Consider the following 23,278-nt stretch of genomic DNA (forward strand, 5'->3'; position numbering starts at 1 on the left):
CTTCTTCTCCATGTATATTCAATGCCCACAGATTCAGTCAAGTTACAAAAGATCCGAGAAATCAACTGTTGCTCTCGATAAACCTCGATAAATTACCAAACAATGCTCAGTGAATTTAATAAATTGGTAAGACTAACAACATTATGTACACTGACAGCAATATCTGGTACTGTGAGCCACATCAGCAACGTATTCAAATGCAGCTATTTTGGAGATAATCTCCACTTGCTTGTTGGCACCATCTTAGTCATCTTCACCTTTTCCCCCCATCTCTCCACCTCACACAGAAACAATAATATAAACTGTAATATTTGTAATTGCTTTAGTTTGACTGTTAATATTAGAAGCCAGGACAACAGATCCCTTCCAAGAGCAAACAGGAGGCGGAAGGCATAATGGCTGTGATTCATCATGTCGATGCAGATCTGTTGGTGTGTTGAGTCGAATGGTATCTCTGTACAGATTCCTCTTATTAAGAAGGATAGCGTGGCCATCTTGTCTTGTCTTGTCTCCTTCAGTTTCATTTTCAGACACTAAAGAGGTCGTGGTGGAGACAATAAATCATCTAGGTGTCGAAAAAGTAAAGGTATAGAAAGTACGCTGGTATGAATTTGCCCTACACTCTGACTTTTGACTATATTGTGCTGACTGGGAAAACTAATATTATAACAATACTACACACGTATCACACACATACACAAAATACGAATGATTTATATTTAGGATTCGTCATCATCAGCCTTTGCCAGCATATCATCTGGACAACGCGGAGGCAGAGCGGATTCTGCTTTGTTTAGAAACCAAGGAATGAGTGATCGTGCAAGGAAAAAAAGGTTCTGTTTTATTTTGTATTTATCATTGCAGTTTTGCATGATAAATGTTCTTAAAATACCTCTTGGCCTGCTATGTAAAATATGTCATAGTAATACAGTTAAGAGAACAGTAATAGTTGTACTGCAGTTGCCATCCCAGTACGTCACCCCTTCAGAAGTTTCATAAATTGAATACCTCTGCCATATACAGTAGAAAGAGATGGAAACGTACAAGTTGTACACTTGTACTTGTTAGTCCTTTGCGAGTAAGTTACTGCTTAAAAATCCATCCATCCATCCATTATCTTAATCCGCTTATTGTTGAGTAAAAAGAACTGTGTTTGACCCAGTTAGTGTGTGGCTATCATCCAACATGCTGAAACAATGTAAGGCTGTCCAGTGCTACTTCTAACTAGAAAGCAAGGAATCTCTGTTTGTGTGTTCTTTGACTATCCTGAGGATCGTTCATCTGATCTACCTCACACTTGACGGGTGTATTGTTTTGCATTCAAGTGAGTGCAGTGTAAAAATTGGTGCTATTTGTACACGTTCAATATTGTTCAATATTTAAGCATATATAATATAAAGAGAACAGCGCTCACTGAGTCAAGCGTGTATGTGCAGCGGGGCTTTACAGGCCGTAGCTCATTGACTGCAGTTCACTGATGCTGTATACCATCGTTACAACCAAACTCTTCTTCACATCCTGGAGTCATCGAGCCATGAGTTTAGTGGTTTAGTGGCTAGCACAGTGGCCTCAAAGCAAGAGGAGGCAGGAGTGTGTGAAGATTGCATGTTCTCCCCGCGTAGGTTCTCTCCTGGTTCTCCGGCTTCCTCCCACAGTCCAAAGACATGCAGCTTAGATTAATTGATGACTCTTAACTGTCCGTAGGTGTGAATGTGAGCGTCTTAATATGTTGCACTGGAAACCACGCGAAGTGGTTAAAGATAATCGAGGGATGATTCATGTCCAAACAGTGCAGGTTCGACCAGGCTGCCATTTTAACCAGATCAATTTATTAATATCTTGATTATAACTGACTGGACTCAATTATATGGCCTAAGGCTTGACCGTACGTACAATACCTTGCAGTTTGCCTCGAGGATTTACATAGGTCATTTAGCCTATAGTATAAGTCACAACAACGATTAAGCTAAAGAGGCTATACCATTTGTTATCACTCACCAACACTGCAGCTCACTGTCTGTTTCCTTACCACCTTCATCAGGATTATTTCTCACCAATGTTAAATGTTTTATCTCCAAATTAATGTCAGGCTTTGTCACAGAAATATTGCTGGCTAATGTCAGCTAAACAAAGCAAAATAATTGGTCTTTCCCAAAAAGGCCGGCCACGCCCCGAACATGCACTGCACTAGTTAAACTAATAACTCACAATGTTACTGAAATACTTTAAAAATACTTAATGTAGCACAGCTAAGGTCTATGTTACAGTGTATGTGTCAGGTGGTACAGAACAAGTCTGTGTTGTATTCTCAGTTTCATTTCACAGTAGGCCTGTGATGTTTGCTTTGCACTAACAGCCATCAAACTGACACCCTTTGCCTCAAGAGACTGTTATAATTGATTAAAGTAAGAATTTGTGTCTCCATTTATTCCTAACAAAATTAAAGCTGCATTAGGCAAGATTAGTTTTTTTTAAATACACCCACCGAAACAGCCTGAATCCCAAACTGGTGCTGTAAAAGGAAGGCAGGGTTGTGTCCCCCTCTTGAGATACTGTTGATCAGATTTAAGGAAAGTAACATGGAGACCACTGGCCAATCATACATAGAAATAGACTTTGAAACTCTAAACACAAGTCACGTGTGATTTTAAGTTGTATATTTTACATTTCGGTTTAGGAGGAGAATATTCTACACCAACCAAAATCATTTTAAAATACAGTATTTGAGTTCAGACAAGCATGACATCAGAATCCAAATTTCCAATGATCAAAATGGTAAACTGGAGTGCCAACAGCTGGTATGTTGAATCCATGGCTGAATATCCATCCCATAATGAGCAAACAGTAGCAGGTGGTGTGGCACAAGCTGTGGTTATGCTCCTTGTTCACAATTAGTTGAACTAGAGAGTGCTTGAAATGCTAAATATCGGGGAGGGTATTAGCTGCAGTAACATAGATTTGTGAGTTAACTTGACATCTGTTTGTTATAAATGTTCCGTATCAATTTTATCATCAGTTTAACCCAATGATAAACAATGTGTCCAATTGGCTGGATTTTCAACATAAAACGTTAGGAATGAAAATGACATTCATATATGCTTCTTGTTCAAATGCAAATACTGTTTGCATTTGAATGATGTTGGATTAGATCTGCTGAAAACCAGCTGGGTCAATGCTCACTTACGTTTCTGTATTAAATGAACACAAACACAACTCGTACGTTTGTTTTCTGGACAGATCATTTGTGATTTATATGTTTCTTAAACTGGACACATTTGACTTCACCACCCTGAGATTTTGGCAATTAAAACCACTTTAACTTCATGCTAAATTAAAGTTTTGTGACATTTTTTTAAAATTAAAGCATTATAAACTGAAAATATCGTCTTCCCTCTCAGAATAAAATTATAGCCAAGTAAGATGACGGAAAGTCTTTCTACGAATGCACAATCTTCACTGCAATGTTTCCAGTGCCTCTGTAAGGGTTTGACAATGTTCATAAACTCATTGCATACCAATTAACAAATATGATTGATATAGAAACCTTTTCCTGTTAATGTTACAGCTGTCAAGTGAAGAAAAATAGCCTCCACATTTCATGGTATTTCTTGGGAGATAAATTGCCAATGGAATACAAATTGATTTCCCAAAAGGCTGAGAAGTCCCTAATGTTCTGATCTTTTGCTGATTAAGCCATAAAGTCTCAGCCAAACATGTGGTCTTCTGTTCAAAACAATATCAACCAGCACTGTCAAAGGTTATTCTCATCCACGTATTCCCTTTGTTCCTCTGTGGCGTCTTGTGAATAGATGCTTAAGCCTTACTATATATATATATATATCAATGAATAGAGTGTCGACACTGAAGATATAATAAAAGGTGAAATTCGATCGATCGAAAACAGCACACAAGACTAAGACAATGAGTTAGATAAACAAGATACCAGCTCCAAAGATGCTGCCTTTGTAAATTATTCAGCATTATTTTTGATTTACTCTGTTGTTGGATGTTGGAAGCTTCAATGGCACAAATTTAGGTTTCAGGTTTCATATCTTGTTATTGTGTTCACTTGGACTTAACTTGGATTTAGACCGACCCTCCCTGTTGTTCTCTCATCTTCACAACTACTTCATAAGGATTGGAAAAGCTCAGATATACTGTAAATTTGCAAAACATATATTTCTTATGACATTTTAACTTGACCACCTGTCAAGCTCTGCTCAGTGCTGCTGGTGAGCAATCATGAAGCGTAAATGAAGTGCGGTGTAATGGGATGGTAACCGAAGCAGATTGGACATGTGGACACTCCTCAGCTTTAGCAACACATCGTGGTGCTACTTTCCTCACTCTCCGGTGTTGAAACATTCCACCTCCCAGCAGTGAGGAACATATGCAGTTTCTAAATAAAACAAATTGTGGTCTCAATGATGATAAAACAACAGCAAATCAAACATGTCCATTCTTTTGAGTTGAAGCTGGAAGAAATAATGATTAAAAGTGACTTCATCTTAACAAAGCCCAGTTCATGGTTGACATTTGACCTTTTTACAAGCTGTAGGACAGGGACACCCAACTCGCTGTGCACGGGGGCCACTTTTTCAAAATGACAGGAGGCCTCCCCTGGTAGTTTTGATAAACAAGCTCTACTATAGTCTATTTTTATGCTTTTTTATGCACTTTACAATAAGTATTTTTAGTTAGGAAATGGTTGACGGGCCGCTCGGCACCCAAAGTTGAGTAACATTGTTGTAGGACAATGAATTATTAATTTTTTGGTCTTTCTGCAATAAATATATTTGAATTGTAAATCCCAGTGTTTAACTATTGGGATTGTAGGCTACCTTTTCTCAAGGATTGTTGTACCCACAATTAAAAAGAATCTTACTCAATATTATGCAAAACAAAAATCTGCTAATTGTACAGAGAACAGCAGTTGTTTGAATATGTCCTTTTGTTTCTGACAACTTTAGGTATTACATGACAGGAGGATAGACGGCAACAGCAATAAATTATTTTCTTATTAGATATTTTTTGAAAGCCCCGTAGGAAAACAAATAATAAATTCTGCTTGCTGTGCCACTGAATCCCTGTGAACATTATCGATTAAGAGGCTTTGTCAGTGCAGGCTTTCCTCGTTTTTTTTTTTAGGCCCGCCTTTCTCTTCTCACCAGGCGATGTGTTTTTGTGGAGCCCCGGGCTGCTGGTCAGGAGCTATAACGATAGTGGTGGGATTAATCTCCTCTTTGTGGTTTAACATGAGATAGATAGGGATTGATACAAGTAAAGACATCAGCCAATTGTCTTACCAAGACAACAGAACATCACATTTACAAGTCGTACAGTTTTGTTAGAAAATACATTATTTTTTGTACAGAACAGAAATGCTGACAGGGTGACCAGATGATTAGAATGGGGGGTAACATGAGTGTAATTTATTAATTTTTTGAAATAATATTCAGAATTTCCCTTTAGTATTATAACTTTTACAGCAGATTTTTAACAAGGCATTCTGACACAGATCACAGTCTTATTGCAGCAGTGGTGCGTGCGTGTGTGTGTGTGTGTGTGTGTGTGTGTGAGAATGAGCATATAGATTAGATTCTGCTGGCCAGGTTGGAACCTTGCGTAGCAGCCGCTGCCATCAGTATGAATGGGTACATTCTTACAAATGGACAAAAGACAAGGAGGGCGCTGTATAAATTCAAGTCCATATGCCATCTTGTAGCATTTCATTGTATAGGACAAGACAAAATGTTGTATATTTAGTGGTTCCTTCATAATTTATTATTTTTCTCTGGGTTAATTATCTTCCAATCTGCAGTGTTTAACTGGCTGCAGCACCAGATGCATGCAAGGTCACCAAGCCTTGAGAGAGCCCCATCAGACAACCTGTTTGAAAACAACATACTGTTTGCTATTGAGGAGCTCCTAGTTGCCTAGGAGATGCAGTAGATCCGTACAGACAGTTGGATCTGATGCTGTAGGAAGAAACCTTTAATGGTTCTTGTTCTAGGTCATTCATCCTCAGAGCAAACCTTAACCAAGAGTTAAGGTCAGATAAACCAGTTGAAGAGCAAGTTACAGCCCCTGTTCTAATATACAGTATAGTTAAACTATACCGTAGCTTGTCAGCAAAACATGTAATATAGTTTAGTATGGTAGTGTGTTGTACCATATTAGTTATGAACATATATATGACCAGTCAACTGTATCTTATTTGACATTTCTTCTCAGTATATATCATGATTCTTGTTGAACCATATGTTTGGATATACGATGATGATGGCTTGATCTTACACAATAATGCTGAGAAGCTGCAGACAAGGGTGTTATTTCGTAAGATATATAATATGGAGAGCATATGTTATGGATGCATGTTACACAAAGGTTTGTGTACTTCAGGCTAATTGCTCAGATGAGTTACACGTGGCTGCTAGAAGTCACTCAGAAGGTGTATTTACCTGTAACAATAACACGACTGCTATGGTTACGTTTTTTTTCTTTTTAAAATGACTTTCAGCAAGGCGACAGCCTTTATTGTGACCTTGTTTGTTTGTTTGTTTGTCCTCAGAGCACACTCAACCTTCATTAGGAAATATGCGAGGCGATAGAAAGATTTTGTGTAGATGACTGCTGTATGGATGCTTTTGTCCGACATATTCAGCGTTATTATCTTTAGCATCATAATTGCCTGTCAACACTGAACGTGGACAGCAAAATATGACGAACGAGTCATGACATCAATCTTAAGCAGCAACTATCAAATGTATGAATGACAAATCGAAGCGGGGCTTAGTTGGTGCTCCGCAACCAGCCATTAATGCAAAGATGACATATTAGACACAGACAGATATCAATGGGGCGATGTGATCTGTAGTCATCTGATCAGCATGCATGTGCTGAAAGCCTGTTCAGCATAGGATGCTGGCTTTGATCCCAGCTCTCTGCCTTTTCCAGAGGAAGTTGTCCAGAACGAGCCTCTTCCTGTTCCTGGCTCTTCTTCCCTGGAGCTGGCTGGGGCTCAGCCTTTCCATCTGGACTAGTTTATCACCGCTCTGTACATCTCTCTTCACTCCGGAACCTGACATCCTCTGTTTTTATTTGACCTTTTCTTTAGATTTCAGGCATTTAACATGCATGCTTATGTAATTTACTTGCAGTTAATCAGCAGATGAATCACCAAACACAAACATTATGGAAGAAGTGCCATCTTTATAGTAGAAGGAACACATTCTGTATTATTATTATCTGAAAAGTAATGTTCTAATTTAAGTATGAGTCTGGTGAAAGTCTACATTTTCAACAATTATTTGATCCTAAGAACAAGTATTTTCTTCGTAGTCAAAGCCTAACTGCTTATGCTTGTGCTTGCAAAAACGCAGCAATGAACCACTCCAAATGTGTGTCCCCATCAAAGCACTATTTACTTCAGTGTCCATCTTATTTCTTTAGTGAAGCCTTTAAATGATCAAAGAAAACCCTGAACTGTATATTTGTTGTGATCATATATCTCTTTTTAAAGATCTTAAGTAGGAACAAAAGGGCTTTTGGTTGAGAGCCACAGACAAGGTTTTTTTTTTAATACTGACTTCATCACTTTGGATTACAGTAGATATCTTGAACCTCATGACTGTAATACGCTAATTGTTGTCATCCTAGGTTAATGTTGATGAACCTCATATTGGGTGTTGCACTTTGTTTGCTGTGCCTTCTGAGAGGCGGCAAAAGAAAATCCTGCATATCTTTTTAAAGTAGCAACAGGCCAACGGTTGAATCAATATTTTTTAACACTGAATAAGCAATTCCTACTCACATTTAAGAAAGATGGACTAACAATTATACTTGGTGTGAATTGATCTATTTAGTCAATTGTCTGTATGTTGTGTATTTTTTTACATTAGCACAGGGGTGTAATGCAGATCACAAGTGTCATAATGATATAATATGATATTTCTTCTTTGGTCAAAGATACAATGATAAAGATGCTGGTATGTATCAATGTTTTCCCTTTGCGTCATTGGTATTGGATTGTTTATGATTAAATCAATACATCAATCCAGGTTGATGTATGCTACACCCCTAATTAGCACTCTAAGTGGACATTGCTATTCTATGTAGTTATGTAAGAAGTATTTTGGTACGTAATCTTCTAATCAAATTTCTTTCAAATGTTGTATGTGTGCAGCACTGTATGCTTGTTTTTACTTGCATGATGACAGGAGTATGTGTGTTGACGCGTATACTATTTTATATAATGTAGTTTTCAAACGTTAAGGGGCGCCCTTTACTCAATTTGAGTCTCTGAAAATGATTGCAGATGTCCCTCCATTTTAAGAAGAAAGCTCAATAATGTTAACATTTTTAAAATGCCACCATTAATGAAATTCTGCTTTGAAAGAAATATTACAATGCAACACTGTAGATACATCTTCCCAAAAAAAAGAAGAACAACTACATTCTTTGTAGAGGCAATTCCTCAAGGCTAAAATCCAGTTATTCTTGTGTACAATTCGAATAGTGATAATAATAAACTTTTTTTATAAAGCACCCTCTACACAAGAAATGCAGAGCAGAGTGCTATATAGACAGAAAATAGACAAATAACATAATGCAGTGTTTCTCCTTGATGGAAAGGAAATAAAAGGTATTCCCTCCTTCCCTTTTTAATGTGTTAGTTTGTCAGTCACCTTAATAAACTATCATCAGTCATAAGGCTGTCTTCACACACAGTAGTATATCTGACCTGCACCACTGAGCACTGAGTCAATGCAAAGTGCTCAACTCTGTGGTGAAGCATTATCACATCACCCCTAAATGCTACAATCAAACTGCTCTTGAGACTTGTCAGATGTCCTGAAAATCACAGGAAATCTACAAGGAAAGAGGCAATTCATGTCTGTAAATAAGGTGCATTCTGCCATCGTTTTTGTCATGTCTGTATCAGATAGCATTTGGTGGAACACTTTTTTTTTGGGTATGTCATTGTTATTACATCCAAATAACCCACACATTTTCCTTCTCCTCTTGTGAAAGCGGGTGTCGCAGTCACTGCCTTCACTGCATCACCACAAAGCAGCTGAAAGGTCATTCATTATGGAAGCTTAACTGCTGAAAACACACACACACATCAAGAGGAAATCTCTTTTTTATTAATAACACAGCCTTGGGATAATAGCTTTGAGCAATTGCTGGCTTATGAAGCGAGAAGTGTGTCGCTCAAATTAAATTGGATTATGTAGTTTGGTTGCTTTTATCCCTTTGTATTAGGTCTTTGGTTGAGTGATGCAGTTACACCTACAGATGCTGGGGTTTAATGGATAAAGCAGTATGCTTTTCAGGAAACCAACGCATGCTGGTCTGTGTCTCTGCGTGAGTTTGTCAGCACTGCTTTTGTGTGTTGGATCTGGTGTTGGTAGTGGGAGTAGGAAGGGTATGTGACTCAGTTGAATAAATAGTTCAACATTTCCTGGTATTAGTCACATTAAGAACAGATCCAGGATTCAGCTCCTCGTCTTTTCTCCCCATTGACTCATAATAGCAACATTTTAATTGACTTTGCCCACGCGGTCTACAGTTTTTTGTATTTACAATGATTCAATCCTACTCATCCAAACCTCTCATTCAAGCATAATGGTGCACTGTGTTGGCAGATGAAGTGGACTGTTTCCAGAGTTAAAGGTTAAAAAAACACTGGGGCCTCGTATGCTGGAGCTAGTTATGATGCTGTAAGGTGACTTGGAAAGATATTTCACGAATGGTCTAACGTTTAATTTCTCCAAGTCAAATCCCCATAGGATGATTTGACATTCTAAATCCTGAGTTTATGTCATGTGGTTCGTATTAATGTATTTGTCTCATCAGTGTGTGTGTATTTGCTATATGTTTGTGTGTGAGCACCATCTGCTGGTTGCATTTGGCAACACTTCATACAACAGCTGTGTTTCTGTTAGTGAGCTCATTGCAGTGACCCCTCCTGACCCCTCCCGAATTAAATCTGTACTTTGGCAGTCGCCCCATCTGGCTCAAGAGCCCCTACATTTCACTCCTTTAATGCCTCATTAAAATGGATGCAGAATGACAAAGAGACAGATGACAAAGAGACATTTAACAATTGTATTGTTAAATCAATACTTCACCACAAGGTGAATGCTAAATGTTCGATAATTTTCCAGATTTGCCGCGAAGATGTTAATGTTCTTTAAATACTTTACAGACACAACCAAAAGGCAGTAATTGTAGGTGTTAAATCAATACTTCACCCACAAAATGACCATTTGTATATCAGTTATAGTTAAACCGTGTGTGACCTTGAATTCTTAAACAGAGAATTCTGAAAACAAAGTAAATCCTTGGTGAATTTAAGTGAATGGGGACCAGGTTTAACAAAAGCAAAACTATATAAAATATCTGTTTAGAAAACTCTCACACAACTTGCACTATAATCCAAGTCTCGTTTATCCAGTCGTATGCTCAGTACTTCCCAAACGCAGACATACTGGAGGAAGTGTTTTAAATAGTAAAGTGTTAGCGAGGATGCATGTGTTTGGGAAGTAGTGGCTGGATAAATAAGCCTTGGATTGTATTGCGCAAGTTGTCTGAGATGTTGTATCGTTACGCTGTTGTGAAACCTGGACCCCATTTACTTCAATTCCTCAAGGAATTAATCCGTTTTTGCATTCACCGTTCGCCGAGGAGCCGTTCTCGAAAAACAACGATTAACGCGGTTAGTAGTTGATACACAAAAAGTATTCCTTTGAGTATTAATCACATTACTCTAAAGCTAACAATAACACTGATTAAACCTTTGCGTAGTTCACAAGAGGTTTAAATCTGCTGCTCTTAACACTTCACATGTTGCTGTCATTGAACAGACAAAATGAAAGGGCATACCCACAGAAACTCAGACTTAATCGACATAAGACTTATATCGTATTTTCTGATGTGGGAGTTATAAAACAGAAATGTATTGATGCCACCAGCTCTGGTCTCAGATCATAATTATAGTCAAAATTTATCAGTATAAGGGTCATATTTGCTTTTGTCTGCTGTTATCTTGGGCGCATGAGTGATAAGCATCAAGACAAATACTCCTGTCACCCACATTCAGATGAATGCTGACACACAGCAAACCACTGACAACCTTTCTGATCTTTGAATCCAAAACATTTAACATAGTGGGAAGTTGTCTAATGGATGAATGATAAGAATAGACGGGAAATGTATCCCATTGTAATAATGAACTGAACTGTTATGTGTTTAAGGTAGAAACAACTTGTATTTACGGCATACTACTTATCATGGAAAGTATTTAGGTCCAAGCAGATTTAGGACTTTAGTTTGTGTATCTTGGCTCAATTCACAAGGTTTTGTTTTGGGTAGCAGAGGTTCGGGCTGTGGGTCAAAGATGAAATTCTGTTTGATCTCTGTTTTTCCATCTCCCCTCAGCCCAGTTGGGAAAGTAGTATTCACTTAAGATACGACTAAAAGTTTAAATGACATTTTGTTATCTTTTATCTCAAGAGGGCTCTGTTTTTAGACAGAGAGGGGCCCTACTGACCAACATAATGGCAATCTATCCAAGCTACGGCCTCTCAGCGCAACATAGGTCTGGCATGTGTCTACACAGGCAGAGCTAAAGTCACTGCTTAATGTTTGTGCTCTGATGAGGAAGGAAACAAATGTAAACTGATGTGCTTGGCGGTTTCCAGTTTACTCCTGCATGAAGGGAGTGGTGGACACAGCTAGTTCACCCGTGGTACGAGCTAACATCGCTATAATTCAGGCCTGGCCATATTTAGGCAGGACTAGTGTTATGTAAACAGAGCTTGCGGTTGAGGGGAGGGCTCACTCCTGCACTCGTGTCCATGTCCATCAGCAGTGCTGTTACGAAGCTCTGTTGAGAAAGATAAAGAAGACTCATAAACTGCGCAAAGTGGAAGAGACTTTAGAGACTCCCACAAGTGTCTCTGAGTATGTAGTCCATCAATACAAGACAGACTTGCGAGTTATTATGTGAATTACCTTGAAGAATGCTGATGCTTTGAGATGGACAACCTGGACTACAAGACAGGACTGCGAGGGCTGCACAGGAGATCAGCGTAAGAGGACAAGTTTGGATGAACACTAATACAGCATTATGAGTGAGGCCCTCTTGGAAAGCTCTGGGGAGACTGGTTCCTTCCCACTTAGCATTACTCAGCCCATCAAGCTGAAACCACAGTCAACGTCTGGATCACCCTGCGGCTCCCCAAGGATGTCCCCCTGCAACTCTCCCCGAAACTCCCCCCGGCATTCCCCTCTGCTGTTCCGCAAGCTCCTCATGAACCGCAGCCTCGCCCTGCAGAGGTGCTTCACCTTGGCACACACACCCAGGTAGTATTAATAATTACAAACCGTTGGCATGGATTTTACTTAATCAGGATTCACAGGACTTTCTCTCGAGAAGTTGTAGTTGTACATGGTTAAAATATATACATTTTGAAGGCCATCAGAGGTCATCTTCAGAGTCTTTTTGGCACCTTTCTTAACTTGGATGCCCTCAAGTTGTCTCCGGGGCAGATAGAAGTAAAGGAGCATGTCTCAGAATAACAAAAGCTGCATTTTCACGTCATCAAGATGTGTGTCATGGGTTTTCTGTGGCAAGAAAGGCCCATTGTCTGATGAGAAGGTAACTGGGAAATCATGATTTTGTTGACGTCGGGACCGGTGTCATCTGAATGGACCTTGTTGTTCTTGCAATGAAAGAGAGTGTCTTGTTTTGTGCCTAAGGTGTTCACGCCTAGCTCAACTAGTGAGGGGAAAAGATCCTATAGGAGGATCTGGACTGCTCGTTTCTGACTTGAGGATTCTGTTCTGCAGAGACAAAGATGAGGGATTATGAACACCTCCCCACAGTAAACAAGCCTGATGCTTAATGCTGTGCCATTTGTTCCTCATGACCGAAAATAGACAACATGCGTCTCTTTTACGTCAGCAAAGATCAAGTTAATTTAATTTTGTTGCAACAATGCCTACATTGAAATTACATGTCTTAAATGTTTTCAAGACATAGGCAGATATTTACTGTGGTGGGTGGAGATTATTAGTAATTTCAGAAAAGAATGTTAAGTATACTAACCACCAAGAAAAGGCAGTGCTGGCGGGTAGTGACGTTTTTGTGTAATCACAATATTGCATGATCTGAAAAAAGCAATTTTCATTGGGTGTTTTAAAGAGTAAAAGCAAGCAAATGCATTATTACTGGAAGTATTACACTGGCAGGTTGAGGGCAACAAAGAACAGTGATAACCAGCAGACAGGTTGTAATAGTTTACTGAGTAAAGCATCAAGTAACCAACAGTATATCGCACTATATATAATAGGCCTATATAATACAATGTATTACTATTACCATTACAATACCAAGCAGCTTAATTAGAAAGAAATACTAAAATAACCAAAAATATAATTACACTCTTGTTAAAACTTTAGTTTACTAGGTAATATTTGTTGATATATTATTTGGCCATATTGACCTATATTTGACAGAGAGAAATGAGGGTAGATAGACTAGATCCACGGATGTCAGGAAATCATGCACATTTATGCTACACCTTTAAAACACTTCATTACTCTTTATAAATACCACAAGTATTGCAAAAGTTTTCTAAAACATTTTTCAAAAAGTCTGCACAGTGAAATAGTCGAGTTAGTGTTTCAGTTGAGTGTGTATAAAAACAATACAAATTCATGAGTAATATAAAGATACAAGGTCAATTCCCCACATGGCTTTGGTAGATCAAGGCAGTAATTTTTTTTTAATTTTTCAAGCTTTCGTATCAGGCTCAAAAGTCTTGTTTATTTGTCCTTGTATTGCTTATAATGAATTGTTTTTGTTATTATAACGTACTTCACATAATTGTACAGACCACAGGACAAACACGTACCACATTTTCCAAGATAATCATGTATTTCTATACAGTATCCACTTTCTAGTTTGCAGTGTTCCCTCCTGCTCAGGGAAGTGTTTGTGGTGGTTTAGACTGCTGCCAGCGTCACTCTATCTGAACCCAAACTTTAAGTGCTATCAGTGAGAAACACAAGCCCTCAAAATACAACGGCCACTCCTCTCTGGTGTAAGCAATGTGAAAATACAATGGATGGTAACACTTATGTGGTTGGTTTGATCTAGAACTGGTGCCATAGCCACATCTATACCATGACTTGCATATCTACTGGTGTGGCATACTGCCCCTCCACGATTTAAAAGAAAACTACATGGATTCATGTTTTGTTTTCCTGAGGTTTGAATATGCTTGGGAAAATGATAAGAAAAGTCTGGAATGAAAACATCAATATTCCCTCCGGGGAACGGCACATGAAAATGTCATCATTTACAATAACAAATAGTTCACAGTCTTTATTTCAAGCACATCATTTTAGCACTTACTGTATTGGTGAGATCTCACTGCTTAATCTGATGGTTCCTGTCCATCTGACCTCGACTGACTTACAGTACTATCACACAATGTTTGAAAAGTTAATGAGTGTAAAGAAGTTGTGAAATGTATCTTCTCACTCCTGTTCGACTGCCTTTCTCACTCAGGCCAACATAGTCCTGGGGGTCCGGTGGGATCTTTACAAACGGTCTTGGGTGTGTGCAAATCTATTTCATATTATATTAGGATTGGTTGTTGTGGCAATATTTAGTCTTCAGATTTTCCTCCATGTTATTTTTAGCATTTAGACTGGAGCTGAAGATTAGGCGATTAGCAGAATCAAACTGACACAGAAATGTGGGCAACTTATGTATTTTATATGGTAATAATAACTGATTTATTATTTCAGTCATTCTTCATGCAAAAGTAGCGTAAACATTCTCTGGTTCTAGTGCCTCAAGTGGGAGTATTTGTTGCTTGTAAACTGAATATGTTTGGGTTTTGGAGTGTTGGACATTTAAGCACCAAGATCATCTTGGGCTCTGAGAAGTGGAAATGGGCATTTTCCCTAGTTTTTGCCTTTTTATAGACTACACGATGAATGTATTACTTAACAAACAAAAAAGCTGAATATTCTATAATGGAAATAATATATACCAGTATGTGACACTAAAGCTCTCAATAAACTCTCCTATGTATAGTTTTTGTAAATGTGAGCTTGTGTTCTTTTGCCACCCTGCCCGGCACCAACTCCAACAATATCCCCCTGTAATTATGTAGCTGCAGGGCAGCAGAAGGAGGGTGTCGGGTCAGGCAGCCCGTTGAGCTCACGTGTCAATGAAGGCTGAGCCAAGCCAGCTCTGCCCGACACAAAAACACCCACCAGCCAAGCCGTAGAGTCAGACCTTCCTTTAGCAAGTTGGGACTCACCAAAATGTTCCTCTCATCTGTCTTGCTATCGGAGTGGTTTCAGTCTGTCAAAGCTCAGAAAGGCTCAACACACAATGTTTTGTTTTTGTCTCAGATATCTTAAAAAAAGATCAGCCTTTAACGCAAAGCTTTTAGGTTGAGCTCTTGTTTATCTGTCTTGGCGTTGGATATACTGCGGAAAACCAACTCCTCAACAGCTCCAGAGGACTTGGTGGGCTGTCCTCAGCTCTCACAGCGACCTCCGGGGACTTTGCATGCTCTCACACTGCTAGAGGAAGAGGTCAACCCTCGTGGACGCAACGCCGTATCATTGCTCTCATGCAACAACTCAGCCACACCCCTTTCCTGCTAACAGAGTGGCTGACTGACAGAAGTCACTTTGAACGTTTTTAAACCTTCTCTCCAGAGCTCGTACACAATGCGGAGCTGTGCTTCTGAAGTCCCGTTTAGGAATGAAGTCAATGTCACAGCTTGGATTACTTTGAGTGTTTACAACAACAACACATCAGTAAGAGAGGACAGACAACTGTGGAAAGTTGTTCAATGCTGCTGAGTCTTCACTTACTACAGCTCCCTCTTTGCTTCTTCTCCTGGAGAGACTCATTGAATATCATACTCCAGTTGGCCTTGTTGAGGCTTGCCTGGGACTTCAGTGGGAGAACTCTGCAACTTCCTGAACCATTTTTTATTCATTCTGAAGCACTGAGGATTAATCCGATCTGCCCTCCATCTGAATGTGTCAGTTTTGTTTTCGTTTCTCACCTGGAAACTTCCTGTGTTATGGTTTATCGCAATACAAACTTCATGGAGTCGATCCAGAACAAGGTGGATCATGGCAGAAAAATATCAGATTGATTTGTGAAGAATCCACAGGAGGCTCGGTTCAGATGTTTAGCTTATGTTTGTGACTCGTATAAGTAAGTAAGTTACTTACTGAGTGTCACGTATGAGTCGGGAGCTTAAAGGATAATGAACAAAGAACTCCGATTGGCGAGGAAAGCGGCGCCGACTGGTTTCGGACATGGTCGGAGACACTCGTGCTTGGGGTATGTTCCTAAACTATGCATCCTGCATCTTTTCAGTGCTCATATTAATGACAAGGAGTGCTCATACATGTTGCAGCAGGGCTCACATACTTGGAATGATTGTTTCACTGTCTGGGCAACAGCAGGTGAAAGGTCAATTTTAAACACAGTGACATTCAGTGATTTTACTGGTATTGTTGAAAATACACACAGGGTTTTATAAGTAGTTACTGTTATGGTCTAATTTGAATACTGTAGACACAAGCTTAGACTGTACTTGACATCATATGCAGGAGTGAGTGAGAAAATGTGCAAGAATGATATTCATCTTCCTCGTATATCAAATAAATTCAAATAAATTGAACAGACTAATTACCTAATAATGTGATGTTTAAAAAATGTAGTTTGGTGTCACTTTGGAGTATCACTATAATTTACACTTTCTCCAACTGCACAGCATTCTTGGACATTCCACTGATGCGCATCATATGGATGGTGGAGATAGAAGAGATTCACATGTTTATGACTTGCAAACGTTCTCGTCTTTGGATAACTCAAGACAAAATGTATAATTGCAGAGTTGGTCTGATAAAGTTTAAATTACTGTGCATTGAAGATAAAGCACAATACTTGGTTTTATTACTGCAACTTAAATGAGAAATGTTGACTGATACGAGCCATTCGTGTCGGTTTGGTTTTCAGGCACTTTATTTTGGATGTAGGAAGAGTTTCCAGTTGTAATTACAACCAGGATGTCGACATTAATGCTAGTCGGAAATTCATAATTACAGCCATTTTTTCGTTTCATGTAGCAGTAGCATGTCTTATTGTAACAGACATTACAAAAGCAGGTTAGTGTGAATTTAGTTTATCAATGTGTCAAAGGAGCAAGTCCGAGATTGCGAGCCATTCGACTGCCAATCAATGTCGTCGGCGAGCCGGCGGCTCATAGCCGACATTACTAAAGTGCAAACTACGAAGGAAGTGCTGACCGAGCTAACAGTGTTAAGCTGAGGGAGAACCAGCAGGGGGCACTATCGGCTGTGACCGCTGTATGAGAGCAGCTAACCTGTGGGGCTCATATGCATGTCAACAAAGCATGGAGAAGTTTGGATAATAACACACACTTTATTCTCTGCAGGTAGACATTACTCTACTATATCTTTACACAGCAAATCGTTGTTTGATCCTATATTCATGTTAACAAATGTTAAATACAGCTCCTTTAATAAACTGGAACACGTTCATCGGATTGAAGAAACCTGATAGAAGAAGATTTGATGAAGAAACATTAATTATGATTATTCTTATAGACAATGCCCAGTAGAAAGGGCTGTTTGGGCTCATGTAGTAGGATGTGTGTCACCCAGCACCCTGACTTTTGAGGCCAGCGTATGACTCGGTGGTTCTTGAGATGTAATGTTTTTGCTGGCATTTTACCCAAGAGCTTTTGAGAGGAAGCAAGTTTTGTTTGTGGCAAGTTTCATTCAACAGACTTCCTGTTTTTTCGGAAAGTCTCCCAGAGACATTTTTCAGCCCGATAACCCTGAGACAAATGCTGTGCTAGGTGAACACAAAACACTAAAGGGAGACGTTCATTTTGCGAATAATGCATTTTGTCTGACACTGTTTATATATGTGTATGTTGTGCCTGAGACCTTGTCTGTGAGCAGACAGAGGGTGCAGGGGAATAGATCTGTTGTTGCCCATGTACAATGTGAGACTGACTCATGTTACATTACATTATGTCATGTCATTTAGCTGACGCTTACATTCATACACTGTAGACACAGCTACAGGTAAGGGTCTTGCTCAAGGACACATCGACTAGGGCGGGGATTGAACCACCAACCCCCTGATTGAAAGACGGACCTGCTAACCACTGACCCTGTCGCCCACTGTTACACCAACTACAGAAATACACTCTGCCTTCTGTATGTTTGTGCGTGTGTAGATGTCCCCATTGCATCTATGTGTTTTGTGTGTTCACGCCGGTTGAGTCCTGCAAAGCCTCAGACTGGAGAGCACCGCCCAGCTCTCCAGTCTGCTGCCGGGTCAGTGGTTGACTGAACCTCCCAAACCACATTCCAGCATGACCACACATGCAACGCCCTCCCTGCCATCATCCACAGCAACAACAATACAGTAAAAAGGAAATTCGCAAATGTTTCTTTTGCAATTTGGCATTTCATCAGGGTGACTTCCCTGGTCATATGACGCGTGTAAAATATCCAGATCATTTACGGATTAAAGCTGCAGTTTAACCAGGCAGATTAGAGTGCCCAGTGGAGTTGAGCTCTATATGAATATACACTATTAATGTTTTGTTATATTAATGAATTGCAGTTAAGACAACAAGGCTCATTCTGCAGTACAAATGTAAACTAAAAGTTAACCACACCACCAAAATGTGGTAAAATAGTTAAAAAGAAAAAGAATTACAGTTTATACACTTAATACTAGAAGCATTAAATAGGGACAATGGTTAAAAATGCTCTGAAATGTTGAGAACAGGCAAATAATTTTTCAGCTTTCCTCAAAGTGTCTTACAGTCTCAAAATACATATATGTGACTGAGTATGTAGCCTCTTTGGTTAATATAAATAAGAATTGTACACTTTAATCTGACTTGGCTTATAATAATGTTAACCTGTAAACTGGGAGCCACAGTGCTGCTTTCACACTAATGTCCTGTGTTAAAGTGGCAATCCTGAACATTTTCATTTAAAAATGTCTGTTAAATCAAATATTTTTCCCAAAGAGTAAATACAATAGTATTATGAAATGTGTGTTTGAGTTGACTTTCCTGGAAAGAATGCTGTATTACAGTTTATGTCCATTGTATACACACACAAAAATAGAACTATTTAACGAACATATTTTTCTTTAAGCATGTTAGTATGGATTGATTATACAGTTCACACATTGTACATGTATGAATAAACCCAGAAGTAAAGACCACATATATAATATTTATTTCTGTGTAGAGTACAGCAAAGCTGCCACCCTGTGGCTAGAAAGTGGTATTACCACTTTATTTGAGAAATGTGCATGTGTTGAAAGTTGATCCGGGGATTGCAGTGAGAGCTGGAAAATGGATGTATCTGTATGTATAGAATATGTCCATCCAATGCTAGATATAAGAGTACATGTACACACTAAACACACTGCAACTGGTAGTATAATCTGTCCCATTACCATGCAGTATCTCCCCAAACCCTAAATACACCATATTGGGAGCATTTCTATTGCCTCTCAACGGCTCTCAACATGGCGACAGCTAATGGATAACAGTGTTTGCCTGAGGAGGAACCGGAGGATGAGTGCTACACTTCTGTAGTGACGCCATCTGTCGGGACAGCATCATCGGCTTTAGCCGCCGTCAGAGGGCAGTGCAGAGCCGTGAGCTGGCCAGTGGGGTACGGCTCTGCAAATTAAGCACAGAGAGCTTGAATTAAACACACGCTTTGACGTAAAGAGCACTTTTAAAAACATTGCTCAAAACAGCTTTCCCCTCTGAATTCCAGCCCTTTTGTCTTGTAAAACATATACAATCCTGCATCGACTTTTCAAATGGTGCTTTTTCAGGAAAGAGTCAAGATAGTTTTGTAAAAAAAAAAGTCCAACCTGGATTTGCATCTGCACTCTTGGATCAAAGACTCTCAGATCACCCTAACTAAGGCCGCCTGCTCAGTCCCATATTGGTCCCAGCTTATCATATAGTGCATTCCCAGTAGGAGATTTGCAGAGTGTGGGGGGCCAATAACAGACCCCCAAAATAAAATCCCCAAGCCTGGAATAGTTCCTCAGCCCCGCCAACCTGGCAGCACTTACCACGTGAATGTGACATGTGTTTCTCATTTCTCTTTCACACACACACATACACACACACACACACACACACACACACACACACACACACACACACACACACACTGCCACAGCCACCCGTCCCAAAATCCATATTGATTGTTCCACCAGAGAATTGCTGTTAGTATTTTCAGGTCAAGTTGCCAAATTCAGTGTTGCGTTTTAGCAACAGTGGAATAAACAGTTGAGTGACGTTTTGAGTCAGTTTTGCTCTTAAAGTTGAGATGTTTAAGATGTTTTTAGGGTTTTTAAATGCTGGAAAGCGTGTGGTCTGTTGGAGAGAGGGATGAAAGATTTCATCTTTCACACTATCTCACCTCTGACTTTTTCTATGAAAAAATGTAAGAAAATGGTCCTCATAATTGCTGTAGTCATGTTGAACCTATAGTATTCTTGCCCTGCCTTGTTGTGGTTGGGCTTAGTGTGTCTGTCCTGTCTGTCCACGTGTGTTTCACTCCTGTGTGTAAATGTTGACAAAGTGCGACCCCTGCTGGATAGCCGGTCCTTCTTCAGCAGACTGAATCAGCACTTTGACTTTACTCCCATTGGCTAAATATCAACATACTCTGATGTCCTCGATAACACTGTTTAACTCTGTGAATGTGAATGTGGGTGTTGTTGGAAATACCGAAGCTTGCTTGGTCAACTAAATTTGGACGAATATAGATTAAGGCCAAACAACAACCAAATGCAGAGACACTCAACTCTTCAACAACATATTCTGGTCAAATGTAACTGCAGGTTGTGTGTTCTGTGGGAGCTAAAGAAGATGCAGTCCAACTTTAATCCTGCAGGAAGATAAAACACATGTGCAACTCAGCAGCAACTACAAGTGTCATTGCCACAAATCAGACACATCTCAGAGGACTGCATGTAAAAGCAGCACACACCATATTTGGAAAGGTCAGATTAAGTCTGACTATTTCTCTTCACGGTGTTCTTCTAGTTGGTGACCTCACAGACACTGTGATCATGTTGCGTAACCTCTGTGGCATGAAGACTAAACTGCTCTCTGATAATCTCCTCCTGTTTGGTGAAAGGGATTTTAACCATTGAAGTCAAAAACCTGCACACAGCATGGCTGCAAGTCACCGAAACATATTCGCCAGTTGAACGATTTTTCCTCCAGTTGGCGCAAGTCTAGCTTGGTTCTGACGTCACAAATCTATTGCAGTAAATAGTTAAACATGTGTCCATGGACGTTTTGTCTGTGCCGTTTTACAGGTGTCAATTTGCCGATGAATGTGGGTAAAGTGGGGATGTACTGTTTATTATCCAGGGGAAATAAAGTAAGAACGTCTGACAGAAAGCACACGCTTGGAGAAGAATTTATAAACATATCCAACTATGAGCTTCCTCTATTTGTTATTGCTTTTGAGGCCCAGAGTCTGAAGCCCTATTGCCTCATTGGAGTGTTTATGCATGTATGTAAATAAGCTTTGGACTGTAAAATAGTCTATGTCTATTAAAGGAATTAACTAGGATTTTCCAGGCAGTTTCTCTGTAGCTGGAATTTCCATAATATCATTCGCAGACAAGACAGATATTTTGACAGAAGGTTGATATAAGTTGATACTGCAGTATCAAACTTATACATATATACTTAAAGTAAAATACAAATATAATTTAAGTAACTATCGGCATGTATATTAGCACATACACAGTCATGTACTTAAATTGTACTAAGTATACTTAGCACAATATTAATATATTTAGAATGTGATTATAGTACACCAAAAGTATACTTTTGGTGTACTATTAGCACACTATAAATATATTAATAATGTGATGTTTACATTTTTGTAATATACTCAAAATATATTTCAGATATACTTAAAATACAATAAAAATATACTTTAAGTGAACTATCGGCATGCATATTAGCACATACAGTCATGTACTTAAAGTGTACTAAGTATACCTAAAGTTGTTCCAATTTAGCACAAAACAATATACTAAATATACTTCAAATTGTACTTAAATACTATTTAATCACAACTTAAATATTAAGTACAAAATGAATTGTTCCAAAATAGCACACTTTAAGTATACTTATGATTAGTAGGGCTTCAAGTATGCTAAGATTAAATATACTAGCATATTTATTTATAACACAATTAATATATAAAAATAATAGCATGAATAAGTTTACTTACTAATTACAAAAAAATATTTATCAAATGTGCTTTAAATACATTGTTTCAATGCTAATTTAGAGCATGTTTTAAATATCCAAAAAATATGTTAGAAAACAAAGTTCAAAGAAGTACATTTAAGTAATTGCACATAATTTACACTTAAAGTATATTTTTCTTATAATATAGTTCTTGAAAGTATACTACAGTACAATTATTTTAAAGTGTGTTAAAAAGGATACTTTTTAAAATAGGTGAAAGCGTGACTTTAGTATACGTTTTATATATTTGCAGAAAGTACACTTCTTTGATAGTATATTTGCAATGTACTATTGACATTTTAAGTATATTTTAAATACATTTAAGTATTTTTTTGTTCTGCCTGGATGTGTATCACTATAAACTTGGTACGGACGCACACAAACAGTTGTGCACTTTCTTACACTCCTAAACACACTCATGCACACACATGCTCCCCACTGGTAGCTTATTCTCATTAGCAGACAGTATGTTGTCTGTACAGCCAGCTGCCGGCTGGACCAGAGAAGTCATATGGCAGGTGGATTTGGTTACACAGGGGCCTCCCACACATCTCATTCTCAGCAAACCTCCACCCCAGTATCTGTTTTGAGGTCCAACATGTTCCACAAGCACATTGCACAAGGAGGGAGGAGACCATATTGGGAGGGTACAGCTAGGGTTTCAGTTTAAACTTTAGTGTAACTAAGACCAAAATCAAAACATGGAAAACAGCTCAATGTGTTATTGGACATCACTGTATGTAAAACGTAATCTGTATTCCTGCCATGGCTGAAATGTATGAAATATGGGTTGAGTTTTTAGTTGTAAGTCCTTACTTGTATAGTCTGTCTGTCTTTGTCTCTCTCAGTCTTGAGAATCG

At 38.9% G+C, this 23,278-nt stretch overlaps 1 protein-coding gene across 3 annotated transcripts in view; it reads left to right on the forward strand.

The window, feature by feature from the left end:
* The window catches only part of LOC117730105 (cAMP-specific 3',5'-cyclic phosphodiesterase 4C-like), an 81,971-nt gene that overhangs the window by 22,164 nt on the left and 36,529 nt on the right, over positions 1-23,278 (forward strand). The window contains exon 1 of one of the 3 annotated variants that reach the window (XM_034531630.1): positions 11,736-12,372. The exons of 1 other annotated variant lie outside the window; for it this stretch is intronic. In XM_034531630.1, the coding sequence (XP_034387521.1) occupies positions 12,137-12,372 (236 nt within the window). In that variant the 5' untranslated portion in view covers positions 11,736-12,136. One more of the 3 variants, XM_034531633.1, reaches the window with a different exon arrangement.

Source organism: Cyclopterus lumpus, chromosome 4 (genome assembly GCF_009769545.1).
Source record: "Cyclopterus lumpus isolate fCycLum1 chromosome 4, fCycLum1.pri, whole genome shotgun sequence".
NCBI lineage: Eukaryota > Metazoa > Chordata > Actinopteri > Perciformes > Cyclopteridae > Cyclopterus > Cyclopterus lumpus.